This window comes from Notolepis coatsorum, assembly GCF_963971535.1.
Source record: "Notolepis coatsorum genome assembly, chromosome: 1".
NCBI lineage: Eukaryota > Metazoa > Chordata > Actinopteri > Aulopiformes > Paralepididae > Notolepis > Notolepis coatsorum.
The window spans coordinates 114,985,910-115,012,536 of NC_140165.1; the positions used below are offsets into that span (position 1 = coordinate 114,985,910).

General features: G+C 43.5%; 1 protein-coding gene across 5 annotated transcripts; it reads left to right on the top strand.

Moving 5' to 3' along the window:
* Positions 1-1,402: 1,402 nt before the first annotated feature.
* LOC311227338 (uncharacterized protein) lies at positions 1,403-25,939 on the top strand. Of its 5 annotated transcripts, none has more exons than XM_084312944.1 (5): positions 7,015-7,075; positions 14,179-14,553; positions 16,624-16,685; positions 19,714-20,642; positions 23,116-25,939. In XM_084312944.1, exons 4-5 carry the CDS (start codon positions 19,944-19,946, stop codon positions 23,281-23,283), a joined length of 867 nt encoding a protein of 288 aa, XP_084169070.1. In that variant the 5' UTR covers positions 7,015-7,075; positions 14,179-14,553; positions 16,624-16,685; positions 19,714-19,943; the 3' UTR covers positions 23,284-25,939. The 5 variants fall into 5 exon arrangements, with proteins under 5 accessions (XP_084169072.1, XP_084169069.1, XP_084169070.1 ...); XM_084312942.1 differs by having other exon boundaries at positions 14,179-14,454; XM_084312945.1 differs by lacking the exon at positions 16,624-16,685 and having other exon boundaries at positions 14,179-14,454.
* Positions 25,940-26,627: the final 688 nt, after the last annotated feature.

Sequence of the window (26,627 nt, forward strand, 5' to 3'; positions counted from 1 at the left end):
GATTTAAATTTCTACTTCCTTCCCACTGACTGCAGCGTTCACTCTCACACTGTCCGACGCTGGCGTACCCACAAACACACACACACACACACACACACGCACACGCACACGCACACACACACACACTCCTGTCTGCAACAGCGGGGGAGTCAGACTGAGAGAGAAGCAGCGCTGTTTTAAGTGAGCATGGTCTATTGAATTGATTGATTGGTTGATTGCTAATTTTATTACTGTACCCCTGGTTTCCAACTGGTTAAGTTTAGGCTAAAAGAAATAAATAAAAAAATAGGGCGAAGAAAACGTTTTTTTTCCTATAGGGCAAAGAAAACTTTTTAATTTGTTTTACCTACTTTATATAGAAGCATCTAAGAATGAAGTTCTATGGAAAGTAGGTCTGCATTCCCTTAACAATTGTGTGTATTGAGCCGTACTGTATTGTACCCATTCTGCAATCTGTTAATAACATTTTCAATCAATCATTCCAATAATACACAGTTGGATGTGTTAGTTTGGTTGGATGCACTTCAAGCTGCTTCCACATGGAGGCAACTTGTCTTTTTTGTAGTTGTGGGAACTACTTTTTCTGGCGGATGGTTTTTTCAATAAATCTTCGATTAATGTGTGTTTATTGTATAGAAATAAGGTTGGATGAATCTGGCAGTTGTATAAAAGCTTTACACCACTTGCAGTCGTGATTTGTGAACAATAAACCATGCCTAGGGGGGTCTAACGACCACCCCTAGGCATGGTTTATTGTTCACAAACCACTCCTGCGCGTGATGTAATGCTTAAATATAAGAGAGAGGAGCTTGAGCAGTAATGTGACTGCCTAATACATATTTCTTCTCATTTGTACTTTTATTTAATTTTTCATTATTTGTTATACCATTATTTGGAGACCATCAGCAAACCCTGCGAAAAAGTAACCATAGGAAAATTCGCTTGCATTACATCAACTGAGCTTTACAAAACTGTCATGGAATGTAACTCCTCTACTTCCTATATTGACCCTATACCCACAGTATTTCTTAAGCGAATATTCAAGAGTATTGCAAGTCATGTCCTAAATATTATAAATACATCGCTTCTGACAGGCCTTGTACTATGCAATACTAATATACAATACTATATACAGGGTGTCCGCGGGACCTTAAAAAGTCTTAAAAAGTCTTAAATTCAACTATCAACTATTAAGGCCTTAATTTGTCTTAAAATGTCTTAAATCCGACTTTCGGAGGTCTTAAAAACATGCCATGTCATCTTATGTTTCATTGTGAAATCTGGGGGGAAACTATTAACGGGAGATAAATCAGGCTTTTTTTTTTTCTTTCACGCAAACGGTACGCAGTGGGGCGGAACCTTAATGTGGTCCTTAATGTGTGTCGCCGTCGGGAGCCTATTTCAGAACACCGGAGCATAGGTAACACGTTATTCAAGCCGTAGCGATAACGCTGACGTTTAGTTTAATTGATTTGTATTTATTTGCACTCGTTAATTTAACATGGGAAAGTGCAAATTTAATGAGAACTGGCTCGAAAACCCTCTGTTTTTTGCACCGTGGTTGGTCCCAGTGAAAGATAATTACGAGGCCCGCTGCAAACTCTGCAAAAAGGATTTTAAACTGGGAACGATGGGAATAAAAGCAGTCGAGTCACACATGCACAGCGCTAAGCATGTTTACCTCTGCAAAAACCCGCCTGCAGACAACTTCAATATCAAATTTATTTTCGACGGCGACGCTGTCCACATCAACTGCTGAGGGACAGGTAGGTCTACCACCAAATACATCTGCACCTGTCCGGCTAACGTTCGGCTCCACGCCAACCCTTGCAGCTGAGGTACTGTGGGTTCTAAATACGGTCGCAAAGCATCAGTCCTACAATGGAAATGAGGGACTAGGAGAGGTGTTTCAAGCGATGTTCCCTGACTCTGAAGTCGCTAAAACATTCACGTGTGGAAAAGATAAAACGTCCTACATAGCCAGGTTTGGATTGGCTTCTTGCATCCAAAAAATCTCTTCACGGATGTAAACAAGGGCAAGGACACGTTTGTGTTGATGAGAGTGAGAGCTTCACCCCACCCTATGTATTTATTTTCTACCACACACCTACCCCCTCCTAATGTACAGTCTCCTCCCCATCATATATATATGTTAGGATCTATGGGTAACAGTACTGTATATTTGCATATCATATATGTCACAAATGTAACAGTAATATATACATGTATGTCCCTATGCCATAAATGTCATGATGTCATGTATGTTGTGCATGTCATAAATGTCACTATGAATTGAAAATGAGGGACCCTGATGTAAACAAGACAAACGTCTTTCTCTGGTCTGCATCCCCTTATTATTGTGTGTATTGAGCTGTACTGTATTGTACCCATTCTGAAATCTGTTAAATAAAGTATTCATTCAACCAAACCACAAAAACAAAACAACTGGATGAATGAAAACTTTATTTAACAGATTGCAGAATGTGTACAATACAGTACAGCTCAATACACACAATAATAAGGGGATGCAGACCAGAGAAAGACGTTTGTCTTGTTTACATCAGGGTCCCCCATTTTGAATTCATATTGACATACACAACATAGAATAGATAGAATAGAAATACTTTTATTATCCCGTGGGAAATTTGACACTGCAAATCGCTCAACATTTAAACATTTAGACAGGACAGGTCACGAATTAGAATAATAACACAAATCAATCAAGTTGCCTAGGATAAGAGTAGAGTAAAATAGAATAAAAATGAAATAAAATATACAGAAATAAATACAGTAAAAACATACATGACATCATGACATTTATGGCATAGGGACATACATGATGACATACAGGTATATACTGTAGTACTGTTACATTTGTGACATATACGATATGCAAATAATATACAGTACTGTTACCCAGAGATCCTAACAGAAAATATTATATATATATGATGGGGATGAGACTGTACATTAGGAGGGGGGGGGGGTTGGACATTTACGGTGGCCAGTTTCGAATTGCAGTCTCCCGTAGGTGCTCTTTAAGAGCGGTTTTGAATGTGGGCAGGGGTAAAAATGGGTTTTAGGAGTGAGGTTAAGCAGTAGTCTGACCAGTTTGTTTTGTGATGTTTGTAATCTTGTTTTTAGTGCCTTTGAGGTGCTTTGGTACCATGAGGTGCAGGCATAGTTGTAGTACCCTTGAATGAGTACTGAGAGTACCCATGATTTTTGCCATTTTGTTATCGTGAAATTGGTATTAAATTTAATTCTGAGTGGCATTAAAAAGTCTTAAAAAGCCTTAAATCTGACTGGGCTAAACCTGCAGATACCCTGTATATAGTGCAAAGCAGAAATGGGATGAGGTACAATTTAGGTACAATTTACAGTAAGGTGTACTGAGGTATGGGTTGTAGTGCAAATCGTTTACCAATCAATATAAAGTGTGTTTAGGTGTTCTAAAGTGTGGAGAGTGGGTGCTGCAGTGTGTTGTTTGTTTAAAGTGAGTGTGTGTGTGTGGATGTGTGTGCTATGTGCGTTTGATGGTTGTTGTATAGTGTTATTGTTCGTTGAGCAACCTGATGGCCTGGGGATAGAAGCTTCTTCTGAGTCTTTCTGTGCTCGCCATGAGACTCCGGTATCGCTTGCCTGACCGCAGCAGTTCAAAGAGGCAGTTGTTTGGGTGGCTGGAGTCCTTGATAATTCTCTTAGCCTTACCCCTGCACCGCTTGTTGTAAATGTTCTGGAGGGTGGGAAGCCCCCCTCCAATTGTGTGTTCGGCTGAACGTGCCACTCTCTGTAGTCTGCTTCAGTCTTGTGCAGTGCTATTCCCAAACCAGGAGGTGATGTTGCCAGTCAGGATGCTCTCTATTGTACATGAGTAGAAGTTCTTAAGGATCTTCTGACTGACTTGGAACTTCCTTAGGCGCCTGAGGAAGTAGAGGCGTTGTCGTGCCTTCTTCACAACACTGTCAATGTGTGTGGTCCATGTCAAGTCCTCGGATATGTGGGCTCCGAGGTACTTAAAACTGTTCACTCTCTCAACCGGTGCCCCGTCGATGCTGAGAAAGTCCACAAGTCTTTTTTCTGTTGTGAAGCACTTTGAGCTGCAATGTCTGTATGCAAGGTGCTATACAAATACAGTTTTATTATTATTATTATTATTATTATTATTATTATTATTATTATTATTATTATTATTATTATTGACTAAGGTGCTGGCATTACAACTGGAGTTGATCTTGGGGCGTTGTGCTGTATGGCTGCTCACTGCTCCTAAATAGTTAGGATGGGTCAAATGCAGATCCCTTTGCAGATCCCAAGGGGATTACTAAAGGTAAAACTTAACTTAAGTTATTGGCCTTAGTGTAGTCCTCTGTGAAGCAGGAAGCTGGAGCATGCTCAGTACTGGACTCTATCTCTGGCCTGATCGTGTGTGTAGAGCTGGCTACGGGCTCATTTTACTCTGTAGTTAGTACAGAAACATTTCTACAAATACAAGAGAGTAGAATGACCCTTTAACCCATCTCATCATCATCTACAACACATTCTACACCTTGCCCTCACAAGTAAAGTGGACTTCATAGACATCAATAAGGGATCATATCTTATGCCTGCAATCACCTGGGCAGTCTATTTCACAGAAAATATCTTTATTGAAGACCACCCTGCTTCATACTTCATACAGTCCAGCAGGTCCCACTAGGTGGTCCAAGCCTCTGTGTATTGTAGGTCTATATCTTTGACAAGCAGTTATTGTCATGGTTAACATATGGAATGATAATGCTGTATCAGGAGCTGTTTGCTCCTGATGTTCAGTTGTACTGTGTTTTCGGCCCTCCTGCGTAACCTGTCTCCCCTATAGTCAAGCCCTTTGTTAAAAACCTGGGCGTGCTCTTTGACCCCGAGTTTTCCTTCAATAGGCAGGTAAACTCGGTGGTGAAGGGATGCTTTTTCAAGCTCCGGTCCATAGCCAGGATCAAGGCCATTCTCTCCCCCATAGACCTGGAAAGAGTAATTCACGCCTTCATATCCTCACGCTTAGACTACTGTAACTCCCTGTACCTGGGGCTAAATAAATCCACCATAGCCCGTCTACAACTCCCCCAAAACGCTGCCGCTAGACTGCTCACAGGAAGAGAGCTCACATCACCCCTGTACTTGCCTCCCTCCACTGGCTCCCGGTGCGCTTTAGAATAGACTTCAAGGTCCTCTTATTGGTTTACAAAGCCCTAAATGGTAAGGCCCCTGCTTACCTAGCAGACCTCCTCAAGTCAAGTCAAGTCAAGTCAAGAGTTTTATTTGTCACGGCATACAAGTATACAATGAAATGCGGGTGGTCTTGCCCGCGACGATGTGCAATACAGTGGTACAACATATAATAGAATCCAATAAAAAAACAACATTGTGCAATAAACAGGTAACAGGTAACATGGTGTGACATCTCGGTATCTGTACATAGTTATTTACAGAGCATATAGGACATGCTAGGTAGCTTTAGTAGTGCAATACACTGTTCCTGTTGTTATACTAATTTAAAGTGGCCTTTCCTCTTGGCCATAAGTGTGCCTGTGTGCGGCATGAGTGTGTGCCCGCTCTTGTTAAAGTGTTAAAGTGGCTGCTAGTGTGTGAGCGTGCACAGCGTGCGTGTCGTGTGTGTGCTCATGTGTGCTTGTGTGTGGATAGTTCAGTGTTCTGTGGCACTCAATGTTCATTGTTCAAGGCTCTGATGGCCTGGGGGAAGAAGCTGAGCCTAAGCCTCTCCGTCCTAGTAGCTGGAGTTCGCAGGCGTCTGCCTGACCTCAGCAGCTTGAACAGGCTGTTATTGGGGTGGTGGGGGTCTTTCATTATCCTGCAGGCTCTGGATTTGCACCTCTTGTTGTATAGAGCCTGCAGGGGAGGTAGCGCAATACCCGTGGTACGCTCGGCTGAGCGCACCACTCTCTGTAGGGCCTTCTTGTCCTGTGCCGTGCTGTTCCCATACCAGGCAGTGATGTTTCCGGTCAAGATGCTCTCTACAGCTCCTGAGTAGAAGGACTGGAGTATCTTCCCCGATACTCTGAACTCACCCCCTATACCAATGCCAGGGCCCTCAGATCGGCTGATAAGGGTCTCCTAACCACCCGTAGGTCTAACTTCAAGTCTAGGGGGGTAGTGCTTTTGCGGTCGCAGCCCCTGACCTCTGGAACAGCATCCCCATGTCCATTAAATCTGCCCCCTCCATCGAGTCTTTTAAATCAAAACTCAAAACCCACCTATATCACCTGGCCTTCCCTGACTCACTTTGACTCTTGCCGTACTTGTTGACGTGTTGTTCTGTTTTTCCTTTGTCTATCCGTTGATTGTTTTTTTTCTGTTTATTTTATACTTTTCTTTGTTCTTAGCTTAGCTATGTGAAGCACTTTGGTTGACAAGCGTCATGTTTAAACGTGCTATATAAATACATTTGATTGATTGATTGATTGTGTGAGTGTTTGTTTGTTTGTTTGTTTGTTTGTTTGTGTGTGTGTGTGTGTGTGTGTGTGTGTGTGTGTGTGTGTGTGTGTGTGTGTCGGTGTGGGTGTATATGAGTGTGTCTGTGTGTGTGTCTATACATGTGTCTACTGTATGTGTGTGTGTGTGTGCGTGTGTGTGTGCGCGTGTCGGTGTCGGTGTGGGTGTATATGAGTGTGTGTGTGTCTATACATGTGTCTACTGTATGTGTGTGTGTGTGTGCGTGTGCGTTTGCTTCAGTGAGACAGGCAGGTTCAGGCAGGGTCTGTGTGTGACGGAGTCTGACAGAGGGGTGCCTGAGCGAGCACGCCGCCGCCGGTGCACGCACGGTAGCGCGTGTCTGAAAAGAAGGGCGCTTTACCGCACTAGCGTGCGGTGACGAATGCGGAAGCATTTTTGCACTGCTTGCTTGGCATTAACGTACAGGCGTCCCTGACTCCCAGCTCCACCAGACCAATGAGAGAGAGAGAGAGAGAGAGAGAGAGAGAGAGAGAGAGACTAACACACAGAGAGAGGAGACACAGTTTACCTGTGCCCACACACACAGACTCCACTCGCAGAGGGAGAGCAGAAGACCGCAACATCACAGGTAAGAGGAATCACTCTTTCAATCTTTTCTTTCATCCAACGCTATAGATTCAACTCTGTATTCTTCTGACGTCCTTTGAAGTATTGCCAAACACCACTCCACACAACAACACAAAGCCACAGTGTATATTTTAAGCTCTATGTATATTTATGGAACTTTTGTTCAAAATACACACAAAGCTGGTGTTAAATGTGTTCTTACAGAGTCAAGAAAGAGAGTAGAGGGAATGTCGTGTGAAAGAATCGGCTCAAAGAGATTCTTCTTCTGTTACTTTTTCCTGTCTTTCTCAGTCTCTCTGCCCCCTCTATCTCTTTATTATTTATTTTATCTCTCTTTGCCTCCCCCTCTCTATCTTTCTCTCTCTCTACCTCCCCCCTCTTTCTTTCTCTCTGTCTCTCTCTGCCTCCCACCCTCTCTCTCTCTGCATCCCCCTCTCTCCCTCTGTCTCTCTCTGCCTCCCCCTCTCTCTCTCTTTCTTTCTCTCTCTCTACCTCACCCTCTTTCTCTCTCTGCCTCCCCCTCTTTCTCAGTCTCTGCCCCTCTCTCTTTCTCTCTCTCTATCTCTCTCTGCCTTCCCCTCTCCCCTCTCTCTCTTTCTCTCTCTCTACCCCCCCTTCATTCTTTCTCTCTGTCTCTCTCTGCCTCACCCCTCTTTCTCTCTCTCTGCATCCCTCTCTTATCTCTGTCTCTCTCTCTGCCTCCCCCTCTCTCTTTCTTTCTCGCTCTCTACCTCCCCCTCTCTCTCTCTCACTCTGTCTCTCTCTTCCTCCCCCTATCTCTCTCTCTACCTCCCCCCTCTCTCTCTTTCTCTCTGTCTCTCTCTGCCTCCCCCCTCTTTCTCTCTCTCTCTCTCTCTCTCTCTCTCTCTCTCTCTCTCTCTCTCTCTCTCCCCCCTCCCTCTCTATTTATTAGATACCCCATTACAGCCAGTTGATCCAAAGTGGCCAGTTAGTTAGTTAGTTAATTAGTTAGTTACTTAGTATCGACCCAGACTAACAGGTGTTTCTGAGTCGTGGTTTTAGATAATGCTCGTCCACAGGTCAATTGATACTTTATCTGTGTCTCATCAACTTTACAACTTTTCACAGTGAGAATAAGAAACATTTAATTTGCTGAGTCCATTAGATTTACTGGAATTGTGTGTGTGTGTGTGTGTGTGTGTGTGTGTGTGTGTGTGTGTGTGTGTGTGTGTGTGTGTGTGTGTGTGTGTGTGTGTGTGTGTGTGTGTGTGTGTGTGTGTGTGTGTGTGTGTGTGTGTGTGTGTGTGTGTGTGTGTGTGTGTGTGTGTGTGTGTGTGTGTGTGTGTGTGTGTGTGTGTGTGTGTGTGTGTGTGTGTGTGTGTGTGTGTGTGTGTGTGTGTTAGGGTTTGGTTCTTGTCAGGTGAAAGGGGTACTTCACAAACACAATGCTGATTTATTTTGTACATAATCTCACACATCCAAAAACTCTAAACAGTTTTGCACACATTCATTTAGTTTTACCGTTATTGAGAGTAAATTAGTTTGAATATGGCCACCAGTGATGTCATCGGCGACATTGAATCCTTGTGTTGTGCTAATTACAGTTCCATGAAATTATTAAGAAATAGCAATACCTTGGCTTATAGGGACTGCTACCTTGTAATTTAGCTGAGCTGTAATTAACACAACACAAGGATGACAAGGTGGCCACATTCAAACTCATTTACTCTCAATAACTGTCGAACTAAATTAATGTGTGCAAAACCGTTTATAGTTTTTGGATGTGTGTGAGATTATGTGCAAAATAAATCAGCATTGTTTTTTGGTGAAGTGCCCCTTTAAAGTTAGGGTTAAGTTATGGTTAGGTTAAGGTTCTATGTAATGTCCCCATATTTGACATAAACATAAATGGTGTGTTTGTGTGCATGTGCGCTCGTCTGTGTATGTGTCTGTGTGTGTGTGTCTGTGTATGTATGTGTGTGTGTGTCTGTGTGTGTGTGTGTGTGTGTTATACCCTTAGACCTTGTTCTCATACTTGCTAAAAGTACAGAATGTACATAAACATGATAACCAGAAGAAGTGAATGACTCTCAGTGCACATGAACCACGTCCAGCTTTATTGACAGCTGGTGCACCGACAACGACACAGACCATCAACATGACCCCCATTGATTCTGGACAGCATCCTGAATGTGTCCCTGCCATGTACAGCTGAGAGGTGAACGACTCACAGTGCATGAGTGACATTTTAACCTCTTAACAAGCTGGACTTGTGTACTTTTCTGTAGCAGTTGCAAAAAATAAGCTGGAAAACATGGCATATCCATAGCCTGAAGTCTTGTGTAGCACAGGTCCAAATTTGATAAAATTCCATTCAGAAATGAGTCTTCTAGACTAGAGAGATCTGGGTAAATCATGTGCCAAAAAAAAGCTCTCGACGTCTCCTGTATTCCATTTCCTCATCCACGGCCATTCATTCGGAATGTTTTTCACTTCTGGTTTTCGCTCGTCAACTTTTTTTGAATTTTTTTTTAACCTTCTCTTTCTCCTATTTTTCTCTGATTTTCTCCCCGTCCCAATTTAGTCGTTGTGCCAATTCCCCCCCTCCCCTACCTGGTTGTTGTTCGCATGTTCTCCTATGAGTCGGTACAAGGGTGTCCTGCTGTCGAACCCACGCTTCCTTGACGTGCGCCGTCAAGCCAGTGACGCTCTTTACACTTGGCAGCGAGGACTCTCATTGGTGGAGTGTAACGCGTGGGAGGGCACGCCATCTCCACCAAGTCCTGCCCCGCTTAGCAAACGCAGAGACCTGACCTGTAGGCGTCGCTGTCCACAATGCCAGATTCCCACCCATCAGCTTTCCACCCCCTAATACTGCCAATTGTATTAGTATGAACGACCAGCCAAGCTGGTAGCAACGCCGAGAGCTGGGCTCGAACCCAGCATCTCCTGCGTTGGTGACGAGCGCAATCTCCGCTACGCCACCTGACCGCCCCTCGTCAACTTTTACCTAGATCCCTTATTTGCATACTCCCAGGTGGGGTATCATTGGAAAGCTACACTCATTGGCTACAACCCTGACCAATAATTTTCGCAATTGGCGGATTATTGAGAGCTCTAGAGCGTCAAATAACTCAAATAAACTATTTATCAATTAACAAGTCCGAGTCCTCGCCTGCACCTTCCGAGTCCGAATGCAGTCAATGCTCGAGTCCAAGTCCAAGTCGAGTCACGAGTCCTGAAAATCAGTCCTGGACTCGAGTACTACAACACTGTCACTAATGACAGTGTCTTTGTCCATAGAAACAGCATGTTCCCACATTGAGCACCAGTGTCCTTTATCTCTACTGCCACTGCCAGTCTGTCCACGTTGACCAACTGCACCCCCCTCAACATGAGGTCAAACTGCACCCCCCTCAACATGAGGTCAAACTGCACCCCCCTCAACATGAGGTCAAACTGCACCCCCCTCAACATGAGGTCAAACTGCACCCCCCTCAACATGAGGTCAAACTGCACCCCCCTCAACATGAGGTCAAACTGCACCCCCCTCAACATGAGGTCAAACTGCACCCCCCTCAACATGAGGTCATTGATTCTGGCAACCGGTTTCCAATTGGAGAGTCTGGTGTCAAAGTCTAACTCCGCTTAGAAGCTTAGTCAGAATTCAGTCAACTATACCTTTAAACTATACATTTCACACTTTTACATCTCAAATGTCCATATCGAATGGGCAAAGACGAGACTTGAAGTCTGTGTAATTTAAGATAACATAAGATAAGTTAAAATATTCCTTTATTGATCCCCTTGGGGAAATTTGGGTGTCATAGCAGCGTGAGGGAGGCGGGAGGGGAGGTACAGGTATGGGCATTGTAATATTAGAAATACATAAATATAGGCAATACAATTAGATCTGAATATAAAAAATATCAGATTTTTTTTATAAACAGTGTAAACAATGTAATTAACTCGGAATTAGTGCTGTCAATCGATTAAAATATTTAATCTGATTAATCGCATGATTGTCCATAGTTAACTCACGATTAATCGCATTTTTCAAAAAAAATACGTTTTATCTACCCGGATCTTTTTCAAGTTCCAAGTTTTAATACTCTTATCAACATGAGAGTCAACAAATGCTTGCTTTATGCAGCCATTTAACACAAAAGGATGACCCTCATGCATTGCAAATTTGCATCAAATTCAAAACAGAGTGATGCACAAAATAACTTAATAAAAAGAAAATAATAAGTTTAAAACAATGAATAAAGTGTACATGAAATAATGGGGGAAAGAAAACGTTAGGAACTTGTTACATTCACCCACACAAGGGCTGAGGACTCACACCCCCGCCCCCCCTCTCTCTCACACACACACACACACACACACACACACACACACACACTCTCCCAGCTCTCTTTCTCTCTTGCCCCTTCCTCATCTCTCTCACCCCCTCCCCTCTCTCTCTCTAACACTTTAAGTCAGAAACAAACATAGTATCAATGAGAGTATCAATAATACACCCGAGTGAAGTCTAGTAAAAAAATATATATATATATATTTTTTTCTAAAAGGTTAATCATGAGTTTAAAAAAATATGCATTGAATGAATTCCGACAGCATACAGTATGTGAAATCTAAAACTGAATTCCACTTGAAATCACCCGAATGAATCATTCCAGTTATTTCAGACCAGGAAGGTCAATATTTGTGAATATTGCTATTCTCTCCCAAAGCCAGAAACCAGAGAAGTAAGACTCAAACGATGTTTGTTTGAAATTTTATATCCAATGAGCTTTATTCTATAGTAGCGTTCTCAGTCCTGAAACAGACTCTGTGTCGCCTCCAACATCTTCCCCAAGTCATTATACACTGTTCTCAGTGTCGCCTCTAACATCTTCCCCAAGTCATTATACACTGTTCTCAGTGTCGCCTCTAACATCTTCCCCAAGTCATTGTTTAAGGAGCAGCTTCAGACTTTATACCTGATCACAAATTAGAGTTTCAAGCACTCTAGTTTTTGGGATCAGGGAGAGAGTTGTTCGTGTTCACAAATGGAATAACACGTATGAATGATTACAATTGAGAGTAGTTCCCCTTTAACCTGATTGATGACTGTCCAGGTGAGAGCATTGACAGTGACTCATGGTATCGTCAAGATGAAGTCATCGATTTTAGCAAAGCAGGTAGCATCCAACTGGAGAACTCAGAGTCAAAGTAGGGAGTGTGTGTGTGTGTGTGTGTGTGTGTGTGTGTGTGTGTGTGTGTGTGTGTGTGTGTGTGGACACGTGCATGTGTGTGTACGTGTGTGCGTGTTTAAGAACATTGTGTCTTTACCTTTGACATGTCTTGTCTCTTGTTTTAATGACCCTGATAACATTGACTACAACACATTTTGTCTATCACTCTACAACTACACACACACACACAAATAGACACATACTCTATATAATATATAGCTTGACCAAATATTTTTTTCACGCCACAGATCTACATGTGATCAATTGCAACAATTTGATCATAAACATGCATGTCTTCCTCTCTCTTCCTCTTCTTCACTCTTCTTCTAACACTTCTTCACTATGACCCATTATGTACTCACACACACACACTTGGTTTTGATAGTGTATCAGTGAGCTGGATACAATCCTACCTGGAGGGGAGAGAACAGATGGTGGAGGTAAACGGTACCCTATCCCCCCCCCCCCCTCACAGTGAACTGTGGTGTTCCACAAGGAAGCATACTAGGACCGCTACTGTTCCTAATTTATGCAAATGACATGTCGTCAGCTTGTGACTGCAACTTGTTCCTGTTTGCGGACGACTCAGCCCTGCTGGTCTCTGACAAGAACAAGTTACAGGTTGAAAAAACCCTCAGCTCGGAACTAGGCAAAATCTGAATATGGCTCGCCGACAACAAACTATCATTACACATGGGCAAAACAGAGTCCATTCTCTTCGGTTCAAATAACAAACTCAGCAAGACCGACGGCTTCTCAGTCACAGTGGGTGACAATATTGTCACAAGGAAAGATGAAATTACCTACCTGGGTTCCATCCTAGAGGCTAATCTTTCCTGTGACAAAATGGCATCCAATGTAATAAAAAAGGTCAACCAACGAACTCGATTCTTGTACCGGATCTCCTCTCTGGTAAACAAGAATACCCTGAAGACTCTGGCAGGAGCACTCATTCAGGGGTACTACGACTATGCTTGCACCTCATGGTACCAAAGCACCTCAAAGGCACTAAAAACCAAATTACAAACATCTCAAAACAAACTAGTCAGACTACTGCTTGACCTGACTCCTAGAACCCACCTCACCCCTGCCCACTTTGCCAACCTAGGATGGCTTAGAGTAGACGACAGAGTACAGCAACTTGCAATGAGCCTGGTCTACAAGATACACTACACGACCAATGTACCCATGTACATGTCAAAATACTTCCCAAAGGTCAGTGAATACCACGAACGCAACACCAGAGGGAGCTCCACAAATCATGTAAAACCCAGATTCGGCTCAAACAAGGGACTAAACACGTTTCGCAATTATGCCACATCAATGTGGAACCGTGCAAGCATAGTCGTAGTACCCTTGAATGAGTGCTCCTGCTAGAGTCTTCAGGGTATTCTTGTTTACCAGAGAGGAGGACAGCTGACAACTATGGCATCGGGTGTGGCTGGAGCAACAGCAGCTCTCCTAACTTTTATCTTGTTCTTAAACATTGCGGGGTTTCTTGGCTATACCCCTCATGATTTTAATTGCAGATTCTTAAAGGAATGTAAATCACAAATTGATGATACTCCTTCGAACGGAATGAACGCCAAACATTTTGGCTTCGGTAAAGCGGCGGTGTTGACTTCATTTGTTTGTCACCTGGGGCAACTCCGCGTCAAATTAAAATCAAACAAGCGGAACGTAAACGCTGGGAGGCTTATTATAGCAATTTGCCTGCTATTGTCCGGGGATATTCATCAGTGTCCTGGCCCGGGGAATTCAAATTCAAATGGGGAAGGAATCAATTTAACGGATCTGCCGAGGAGCGACTACACCTCCCCTCAGGTAAGCTCGGGGTTCGGGGAATCTGCGGGCGTTATCTGTGACATCTTCACCGATCCGTCTGCACTTCTCTGCCTGGGAGCTGTTCCGAGGGCCTTAGGAGATGACGCCGGGCGATCCGAGTGCGGAGCATCGGGAGAAGGAGACGGTGAAGCAGGGAACGACATCGGGTGGAGAGGCAACTTCGAGAGGATTGAGGAAGCTGGAGCCACCGTTAAATCGTTACCTGACGCGGGCAGTGAAGAAAGACGGGGCCGGGATAGTCGGGAGGATCCACATCGATCACCTCTCCGTGATGGTGAAATTACAGCGGGATCATCAATCTGTACCATTGAAAATGGAACTATAAAGGACGCAGGTAATCTGGATTCTGTCTTTGATTCCAGAGGATTACACCTGATACACGTAAACACTAGGAGTCTCCTCCCCAAACTCCACGAACTTCGACTGCTTGCTAGTAAGAATAATCTTTCAATAATCTGCTGTTGTGAAACATGGCTAGATGATTCTGTACCAGATGCTGAAATTGAAATAGAGAATTTCACGGTGATAAGGAAAGATAGAAATAGAAATGGCGGTGGTGTCTGTATTTTTGTGAGGTCAGATATTGATTTTAATGTTAGAGATGATTTAAATAATGATCAAATAGAGGCAGTCTGGTTGGCTATTTCTCTCCCCAAAAGCAAACCAATCCTCGTTGGGGTGTGCTATCGTCCCCCAAATCAGAGTGATTTTTATGATTTATTGGGAGAGACCTGCTCTAATTGTGATGACTTTACCACAGCAGAGATTATTGTCCTTGGGGATTTAAACACTGACTTTCTCAAGAAGGACTCTACTATTTTCAAAGCTTGTGATACCTTTTGTAGATTGTTTGATCTTCATCAGATGATTAAGGAACCTACTCGTGTTACACTCACCTCCCAAACCATTATTGATCTGGTTTTGGTATCGGATAGGACCAGGATAAGCAAAAGTGGAGTAGTAGAATATACTATCAGTGACCATTCCATGATCTTTGTGACTAGGAAGATACAGAGAAATATATTTAAGTGTCACAATACAGTGAAAATTAGGTCTCTGAAAAACTACAGCAAAGCTGCTCTCATCGAGTGTTTTAATAATGTAGATTGGGCAACTGTTCTGAAATGTAATAATATTGATAACGCCTGGATATGTTTTAAATCTATTTTTCTAAATGTAGTGGAGAAACTAGCACCAAGCAAAGTGGTAAGGATCAAGCGTAGAACAGAGCCCTGGGTTACTGATGACATTTTAAAACTGATACATTTAAGAAATCTAAGTTTTTCAAAATTTAAGAAATCAAGGGATAATTCAGACTACCAAGAGTTTAAGAAACTAAGAAGTGAAGCGAACAGGGAGATTATGACAGCCAAAAAATCCCACTTTTCTGAAAAGATAGTCGAATACAGGAACAACCCCAGTAAATTGTGGAAATCATTAAAGGATCTAGGCTACAGCAAAAGGCTAAAAACCAAACCTAGCAGCCTTAGTTTGAACCACGAGGGTAAATTGACCTCAGACAAAAAAGAGGTGGCGGAGGGGCTGAACACGTACTTTACATCAGTGGCAAGTAATCTGGTAAAAGATCTCCCACAGCATTCAGGGCGTTTTGGAGAAGCACAGGTTAATGAGTATTACTCACAACTAGAGCTGCAAGAGGACTCCTTTTCTTTTAGTAAAGTGACAGAGAGCGCAGTCCTCAAGAGGCTAAATCAACTTAATTCCAGTAAAGTGACAGGATTAGATCAGATGCCTGCTAGGTTTCTTAACGACGCAGCAGAGAGCATCACACCTGCTATTACCCACCTAATCAATCTCTCCATTGAGCATGGGAAGGTACCAGCAGATCTAAAGAGTGCTAGAGTAATCCCACTCTATAAGAAAGGTAATAAGTCAGACAAAGGTAACTATAGACCAATTAGCATTTTAAGTATACTATCAAAAGTCATGGAAAAAATCATTCATGAACAGATCAATACATATTTAGTGAGTAACAATATCCTATTTGAGCATCAGTCAGGCTTTAGACAATCTCATTCCACTGAGACTTGTCTGGTGTATTTGACTGACTGCATCAGAAAGGAGATTGATGCAAAGAAATTCTGTGGAATGATCATGTTGGACCTACAAAAGGCCTTTGATACGGTTGACCATAGTGTCCTTTTATTTAAATTGAAGGCGATTGGGTTTAGTTGGTCAGCGTTGAACTGGGTCACCTCATATCTATCAGGCAGGTCTCAGATGGTAGATGTAAACGGGACCTACTCCTCAGCCAAGGCGATCACCTGCGGGGTGCCTCAAGGGAGTGTCCTGGGGCCGCTCTTCTTTCTCATTTACATAAATGATATGAAGAATGCCTGTTCATCAGACCTTTTTCTTTATGCGGATGACTCAGCCATTCTGGTCTCCCATAGGGACTTGGCAGTAGTGGAGAGGACCCTTAGTGAGGAGCTATCAAATGTGCAGACATGGCTGTCAGATAACAAACTATCTCTTCATCTAGGAAAAACAGAGGCCATCCTGTTTGGATCAAAGAAACGGCTTGGTAAAGATATTGAAATGAAGGTAAGAGTAGGTGAAAAGCAAATAACAAACAAGGATTCTGTTGTATATCTAGGCTGCATACTGGACAAACATCTTACAGGAGAGGCCATGGCTAAAAAAGCCCACACTAAAATCTGCCAGAAAACGAAATTCCTAGCTAGACAAGGGAAACTACTGGACCAGGCAACACTTAAAATGCTAGCGGGCGCATTAGTACAGAGTCACTTTGACTATGCTGCCACCTCCTGGTTCAGTGGCGCTCCACAGGTCCTGAAAAATAAACTTCAGACAGCTCAAAACAAATTAATTAGAGTAGTCCTTAAACTACCTCCACGCACTCACCTAGGGCCAACTTTCTTTAGGCAACTAAACTGGCTTCCGGTCAATAAAAGGGTAATTCACATCAAATTAGGTCTCACACACAAGATAGTTCAAAATACAGGTCCGAAATATCTATCTAATTATTTTAATCGATTCCGTGACAATCATTCATACTCCACTAGAAGGAGCAGTACGGATTTTATTCTGCCAAGATTTAACTCCCTAATGGGCACAAATACATTTTTATATTCTGCAGCACTGGAGTGGAACAAGCTTCCAGTGGCCCTGAAAAACATCGAAGAGGGGGGAAGTTTTAGACGTGCCACAAAGAAATGGCTAGCCAGTGAAGTATAGAATAGCCATAGGAAGGAGAGGGTAGGAAGTGCTTTTTTTGTATGGGGTTGCTATTATGTTTTATTCTGTTTTTTATTATGATGATCTTTGTTTTATTATGATGCTCTATGTTTTATTATGATGCTCTATGTTTTATTATGATGCTCTATGTTTTTATTATGATGCTCTGTTTTAGTATGTTTTATTATGATGCTCTATGTTTTATGATGTCTGTCCATGTCCAAAATCAGGGACCATGATGGAAATAAGTGCTTGCACTTTCTCATGTTTTTATCCCTTGGATGCTGTCTTTTACTCCACAATAAAAAAAATCAATCAATCAACGCCCTACCCAAAGCTGTAAAGGAATGTGAATCACTACCCACTTTCAAAAACACTCTCAAAGAACACCTACGGGAGACTGCAATTCGAAACTGGCCTCTACAAATGTCCTAACCCAGTTGTACAGTAAAGACCAAGTATGGCCTTGTCAGTATTCCAATGTACAGTGCCCCCCCCCTACCCAACCCCCCCCCCCCCCCCCCCCCCACCTCCAATTACAGCGCCACCCAACCTACCCAACCTCCTCCAATGTACAGTTTCTATGTCAAATGTATGTCAGTATTCAGGGCGGCTAGGTGGTGTAGTGGTCTAAGGCACTCGCCACCAGTGTGGAGACGCTAGGATTCGCGTGTTCGAATCCAGCTCTCCACATTGTTTTTCAGTTTGGCTGGTCGTCCGCAGTAATACACATTGGCCGTATTACGGGGAGGGAAAACTGAAGGGTGGGGATCGAACGTTGTGAACAAGCGACTCCTACAAGTCGGTTGGTGCGCCTGCGCAGTAGAATCAGGAAGTGTCGGGGGCAGCGTGAGCCTCCCACGCGTTACTCCTCGACACTGAGAGGTCGAGCTGCGCAGGTGAAAAGATGCGACTGCTGTTACCTCAAGTACCGGAGGGGACTTGTGCTATGTATGACTTAGTCCACATTGCAGCCGGCTTGTGGGAGGCAAGAAACAGCGTTCGTGACAGGGGAGGGTTGAATTGGATGATACGAAATTGGGATGGGAGAAAATATAGAAAAATGGGAGAAAAAGTGGATCAAAAAAAAAATGTATGTCAGTATTCCAATGTACAGTGTACAGTGTCCCCCCCCCCCCCCCCCACCTCCAATGTACAGCCCCACCCAACCCCACCCCACCTACCCAACCTCCTCCAATGTACAGCTTCTATGTCAAATGTATATACACTCTTTCTGGATTTTTTTTGTATCACAAACAGTACTGTATTTGCAAATCTGGTATGTCATAAATGTATAGATGTAGCAGTACTGTCTATCTGTATGTCGTGTGTGTCATATGAAATGTCAAGTTAGACCGCGCTCTCAAGATTCGACACTGGGTGCTGAAATCCCATTAAGTATTATATAAAAAAGAAGCAGTGAAGCTAGACCAGCACTCTCAGGTTCAAGTATTTAATGGCAGCCTGAAACAAACATGTTTCGGAATTACATATTCCTTCGTCAGTGTTATAGCTTGCAATGCACATGCAGTCAAGATGGTGGTTATATACACAGGTGGTTAATGACTTGGCAGGAAATGGCATCACGGTGCAGGTGTGCCTGAGTCTATTGGTCCTCAATGACCAAAGGAAAGACCTATCAGAATAGAGTCTGTTAGTAAATACAAATATACAACATATATAAAAAACATATATAAAAAACAAAAGCTAAAGCAAAAATACATTACATTACCAGAAACTTGATAAACTTGTGTGTCATATGATGAATTGAAAATGGGGGACCCTGATGTAAACAAGACTAAAGTCTTTCTCTGGTCTGCATCTCCTTAACAATTGTGTGTATTGAGCCGTACTGTATTGTACCCATTCTGCAATCTGTTAATAAACTTTTCAATCAATCAATCAATCACACTGAACTTTCACTGACCTCACTCTCACTCACATCACGCCATAGATGTAAATCTACAGTACATACCATCCTGAATGATACTGACTCAGATAGCAAACACACACACACACAAGACACAAGACACACGCACACACATTTGCACAACATTATTACACACACACACATATTGAACCTGTCACTCGGTCAGATCAGATCAGAAGATCTACATACCATCCAACACACACACACACACACACACACGCACACACAGACTGTACAAGATCATCTCCCACTGTAACTACCATCTCATTCATTCAGAATTATTGTCCTCCCCTCGTCATAATTCTTCATCAGGCTCTCGCCTCCTCCTGACTTCGGCCGTGTGCATGAAATACTTTGGCAGCTGTGACGGAAATGATTTAGAGTGGGTTTATGTAACGGCGTTAGACTAATCTCTCCACTTCTCCTTCCTCCCTTCCCTGACAGAGGAAGAAAACGGATTTGTGTGCGAGAAGAAAAGAACAAGAGCGTGCGAGACGAAGAGAGAGAGAGAAGAGAGACTGGGACTGGATAACTCTGTCGACGAGAACTGATTCGAAAAGAGTTTTAACCCATCCTATCAAAGTGTGGAGTGAACAAGTGTGAGGCGAGAAGAAACAAAAGGAGGAACACAAGTCCAGGAGCGATTGAAACAAATAAACAAAGAGAAAGAAAAGATGACCATCGGCAGGAGCTCCAGAAAAGGCACCCTGCGGAGTTCCATCCGAGCGCCGAAGTTCCTGGACAAATCCAGCGGCTTCTACGGGCGCCTCGACGAACCCCAGATCTCCGGGGAGCGGGATGGAGAGGGAGGAGGAGGAGGGAGAGAGGCAGAGGTGGAGAGGTGGAACGGGACGTGTGAGGAGGGGAGCGCGGAGATGAACGGGCCGACACCGAGCACCGCCCCCCCGGTGCACCGCGTCCCTGAAGGCGGAGGCGAAGCCGGGGTGTTTGACTTTAACCTGGGCATGATGGAGGACGACGAGGAGATCCTGTTGAGGAGGAAACCCAGCCGACTGAGCAGCCGGTGGAGGATGAGCTCCCGGAGGAAGCAGCAGAAGGAGGAGGAGGCCGAGGACGACCCGCCCGGGGACGAGGGGTCGGGCCAGGGTGCGGAGAGCAGGGTCCCGGAGGTCACCGCCATGGAGGTGGTGGAGACGAGGAGACCGGAGGAGGAGGAGCCGACGAGGGGGGCGGACGCAGACGACCAGGTGATGATCAGGGACAAGAAGAGAGGGAGAGAGGAGGAGGAGGAGAACAAGGAGGAGAACAAGGAGGAGGAGGAGGAGGAGGAGGAGGAGGAGAGGAAGATGGAGAGAGAACAGGAAGAAGGGATGAAGGCGGTGAAGAGGAACACGCTGAAGAACTACCGCAAGGTGAGACACACAAACAGAAAGAGAGAGGGCAAAAGAGACAAAATAGAGAACAAGTAGAAAGGTTTCTTACCAATGATGCTATGATCAGTAGAGTCCTCTCTCAGCACAACCCATGCTGTTCCTCATACTAGCTCCGGCTAGTTAGCCACGAACTAACGCAAAGTCAGGCAGTGGGGTCGAGCTCCTGTCTGTACTGACTGGAGGTAACTAGTATCTATTACACAAAGTACATTTCAGTTGCACTCACTTAAACTCTAAACAGTTTTTGCAACTAATTCATTTCATTTGATGAGAGTAAATGAGTTTGAATATGGCCACCAGTGATGTCATCGGGACATTGAATCACTGTGTTAATCACAACTCCATGAAATGATGTAGATACAATAATAGTAATACCTTGTCTTATAGTGACATCATTTCATTGAGCTGTAATTTAAGACAACACAAGGAGGTGTGAGATTTTGTGCAAAATAAAATCAGCATTGTCTTTTTTGGTGAAGTGCCCCTTTAGACTTACCACGTAACTTAATAACACGAGCACACACATACATTTGAGTCATTTATTGACATCCACATACATCACAAGCATACAAGGCACACATACACACAGACACACACACACACAGAGACACACACTGCCGTCTCCTCCCCGGTTAAAGTTTAACCTGCCGGGCGTGGTTACATAACTGAATGGAATTCTCAGAGTTAGGTAGAACAGTGAGGTTAAAGTCCTCTCTGTGACGTTCCGAGGATAAGAGCAGCTTCCACATGCAGAGCTATTAGTCGCCATGGAGATGTTTATGTCACCCCTAATAATACTTGTGTTACCAAAGGGTCAAAGCGCAGTACCCTTCCGTAGGTGCCACCTGACGCAATCTGATCTCTGATAGGATTGTTTCCCTTTATTGCTATTTATAATATTGTTCAAAAGAAAAGAAAAGTAAAGTGTACTTTCAGGTGTACTTTCCTGTACTGTGGTGACTATTTGGTTTCCATTGATAACAATAACAATGTTAAAAGCGGAGTGGTCATTTGATAGTGTATAGAATAGTATAGAACATTAAACTGAGGGAACATTAAACTGAGGGAACATTAAACTGAGGGAACATTAAACTGAGGGAACATTAAACTGAGGGAACATTAAACTGAGGGAACATTAAACTGAGGGAACATTAAACTGAGGGAACATTAAACTGAGGGAACATTAAACTGAGGGAACATTAAACTGAGGGAACATTAAACTGAGGGAACATTGAGCTGAGGGAACATTAAACTGAGGGAACATTGAGCTGAGGGAACATTAAACTGAGGGAACATTGAGCTGAGGGAACATTAAACTGAGGGAACATTGGACTGAGGGAACATTGGACTGAGGGAACATTGTTTTCCATGGTATCACTTCAAGCTCTACCTCATGTACTTGTATCTGATGAGCATGTTGGTGACACACACACACACACACACACACACACACACACACTGTCACGTTGCTTTCAGGAGCTCCCACTATCTAGGAACTGAACTAAACTCATCTCTCTGTTTGTCTTTCACTCTATTACCCCTGCCCTACTCTCTCTCCACTCTCTCTCTATACCTCTCCCTCTCTACCTATCCCTTTCATTCCTATGTGGGATTGCCTTCTTTGTAGGCTGACCTCGGTTCTTCAGCCCTCCTTCACTTCTTTCTCTCTCTTTCTACCCCCTCTCCCTCCTCTGCTTTTTTGTATTTCCTTCTCTGCTGTGCAGAGAGAGAGATACAGAGGGTCACAGTGTAATGGGTGGATAACACACACACACACACCCATACACACACACACCCATACACACACACACATACATACACACACATGCATACACAGGCACACATGCATACACACACACATGCATACACAGGCACCGATCTTGACTCATAAGAGAAAGGGGCTCATGGCCCACCACACACACACTCACTCACTCACTCACTCACTCACTCACACACACACTCACACACACACACACGCACACACGCACACGCACACACACACACTTCACACGCACACACACACTCACACATGCACACACTCAGGTGACATTCCTGGGCCTCTCCTATCGCGGTCCTCCATCAGTGCAACATGGAGCAGGAGCGTCGCCCCACCCACCAAAACCCACATCATAAACATTCCTCTCCTATTAACCAATCACCTCCACCCCCTCGCCAGCAGTCCTTCCTGGTCTTATACATGGCCACCTCTGTGAGACTCAAGGCCAGGCCATGAGAGACGGAGTCAATAGAATGACAAAAGCTCTCGTTGATATCCAGAGATATGGATTGAATATGGTGTATGCTTATAGAACACTGGAGTCCCTATTCAGACCATTCGCTTTTGTCTGAGGCTGCATTATGTCGAGTGCTCCACTGTTGATGGAGGCCTTGGCTAGGTTGTGCTATGGACACAGAGCGTCGGTGACCTCTGCCCTCTCTCTTTTCCCATCAGGCACTGGACCGGGCATTCCGTCGCGGCTGGGAGTCCTTCATCACCAACCTTTACAGTGTCACGCTCACACCCATCACGTCATCCTCCTCGCCATCATCATCATCATCATTGTCGCCTTCATTGAAGAAAAAGGTCCAGCACAACGCTGTTCTGGCCGAGTTTAGATAGAAATACATAACAACATGGACAATAATGAAATAGATCTACGTTTTCATCAGATCTTGGTATGCGTAGTTGTCTGCCAAATGGTTCAGACGATTACCCTATGATGTGACTATGTACACACAATGTCTCTTGGGTTAGCTAGTCAAAATTAATCGAGATCTCGCTATTTTTAGCTATTGCAATTGACCATATTCACTGTCACATGGCAGCCATTTTGATCTCTTTGGATAAAAGTGTCAGCTAAATGACTAAATGTAAATGTAGTGGGAACAGGGTGGAAAGGAACCCAACCTGAGCATGACATGAGAGCAAAATGGCCACCATGTGAATATGGTCAATGGCTGTTTGGTGAATTAAAAGACAATGCTTAGATTAGGGCTGAACGATATGCTTAAAATATGATATCACAGTATTTTTCGTATTTTTGACGATATAGTGATATTGATTGACGGTATTTGTTTTTTCTGGTGCAATGAAATACCAGTGTGATGTCATAATACTGCTGAAAGGAAAACATTCTTTAGATAAATTTAAAGAATACAAGTGTGATTTTATTTTATTTGTATATACCGTCCATACCGTTGCATGGATCCATGGCTAATTGGCTATACCTTCATATTCGGTATACCCCCCAAGTCCTCACATAGATATGACGTTTATCAATCGATTTTACAATCACTACAACTGAAATGAAGAAAGAATTTCCTAATTTAGTGATGTACAAAAGGCAATATCAATACAACCCTTGTTGTTTTCAAAGAGAGCTAGTGGCATTTACGTCCCGCTCACCTGACGGCATTATGAGTTCTATTCTTGTTTACATCATAACGTCATAGTTAAATAGGACAATTGAGGTCCTTGATTCTCATAAATAAACCTCTGAGACATTCTTCTGTAGTGTATCTCAAACTGCAGGACCAGGGAGGGACCAGAGAAAGATTGAGGAGGGAGGGGCCGGGGCTGGTCTCTGGGATGTCGCTGATACTATTGTTTGTTCTTTTCTTTTAACGTGCAGTGTTCATGAAGGTGGCCTGAGCATCACTCATTAGGTCCCTGAGACAGTGCAGTGTTCATGAAGGTGGCCTGAGCATCACTCATTAGGTCCCTGAGACAGTGCAGTGTTCATGAAGGTGGCCTGAGCATCACTCATTAGGTCCCTGAGACAGAAAGAACAGCTTCCCTGTCCTCTAGGTCAGGAATTTTAGAGAAACATTAGATTATTGTATATTTACAAAGATTGCAAAATCTTAATAGCACAATGTGAAGTTTACTATCTGTTTCACACACCCTGGTGCCAGTATGGATCAAACACACTGTGGTGGTTCAGGTTCAGACTTATGTATCAATTATTGTACATTGTCGATTTTACATGTTGTGTCTCTGTAGATGACATCTTGTTCGCTACATTCTAGCTACTATGAAGGCCAGTGCCATACAGCTGATCTCTCTTACGCGCTATGAAACAAATATATTGTTGATGCGTCGTAACCAACACAGGGATGGAACACAATGGTTCTCACTAAGCCTGATCATGAATGTGGTGAAATTGAGATGATACTGTGTTGACAGCCAACGTCTGTACGCAATTATGGAGTATAGAAACTAAGTTTTTATTCTATTTTTTTTTTATATATATAATACATCCACAGAGCTTTTGCGAAGGTGTGGAATAAAAGTATTGCTTTCTCCCCAATAGAAATGAGTGATGCATGAATTTACAATTTAAAACATTTGGCAGGTCCGAAATGAATGTTGTTACTTACATGTTATGTGCATCCCCTCCCTACTTCCCATTTCCCCACGTGGAATGCAACTGATTGGATAAACGTGCGGCTAATTGAGAGTAGGGATGGGCAGGAGTAATGTGTACTCTAGTGTAGTAGTATTTAGTAATCGTTTAGGGAGATACATTTTTAGAAGTGCATGACAGCAGCAATAAAGAGATTACATTGAGTCATACACTCTACCGATTTTATTAAGTCTCACTGTGCACTGTTTCAGTGGCATAATCAAGGACTTTTGGTGAAAAAGTTAAGATTGGGCACCCTCCAAAAAGTCTGATGAAACGGCGAGTACTCGAGTAATCGATGACTCATGTCCATTCCTAGTTGAGAGGTCCCTGTTTCTCTGCTCCCATTTTCAAAAGGAAAACGGCGGCTTGCTCGCTCGTCAACTTTCTCTTTTTCAACCTAAAGTTCAAACTAAAGTATGTTTCTGACAACTAGTATAAACTAGTTTGTATAAACTAGTTTGACAGTTTGATCTGAACTTAGTTTGATGGTACAGCGCACAATAATGTAATCCTGTGTGAGCACACCATTTGTTTTGGTTGACATGCTGGTGCTCTAGTAATCTATTCTAGTGCATCTAGTGGCTGAATGTTATCTATAGCACCTTTAACCTCATTGGACCTCGCGCCCCACCTTACACGAGATACCACGTTTTTAATGTGTCCCACACGGTTTCTTACTCACACTTGTACTGCCTTGTGATTCAATATGCATATCTTTATCATTGCCTTAACTAAAGTCAAATGTAATAGGCCAGTGTTTCTTATATTACAGCGCAGGGGCCAACATGGGTCCCCTGTGACAAAAGTGCTACTATGTTTCAATTTCACTGTGATACTAAATAATAAAATAAATCTCCAACAGACTAATCGGATTACATGTGTTATAGATTATAGTTGTTTATTACATGGCGTTTTAACATTCGCCGAAATGCTTGATTGTGATTGGTCAATAGCGCTCGTCAGAGGTCCGTTATTACTCGATAACGGACCTCTGCCGAGCAATAATGACTGCTGTGCGCAGCTGTAGCAATCAAGCCCACTGACACACACTGCATCAGTGCAGCCAATCAGACACACCTGCCGGCTGCTGGCGAAGCTGCCGGCGATGACAGCGGAGCGACAGAACAGAACTGCGTCTGCAAATTTTGATCTCGTCTTGTCGATGGTGTAAAATGAATTAGGTATATTGTTAGTAAGTTAGCCATGTAATAAGCGGGATAATGTATAGCTATACTCTATAGTCATTGTCGCAAAATAATTGACCTTCACTACGTTTAAAGAACACCTAAACTCCGTGTCGGTCAATTATTTTGCGACAATGACCTCGTAGCTATACGTTATCCCTTACTTATTGGCAGCTGGGTGGCGCAGCGGACATTGCGCTCGTCACCAACGCAAGAGACACCGGTATCGAATCCGGCTGTCAGTGTTGCCTCCGGCTTGGGCCGGCCGTCATTCATGACTCAATTGGCAGAGCCAGCGGAAGGGGAGTCGATGGGTGGTAGTCTGATCGTCTGACAGCGACTCCTACAGGTCGGTCAGGGCGCCTGCATAG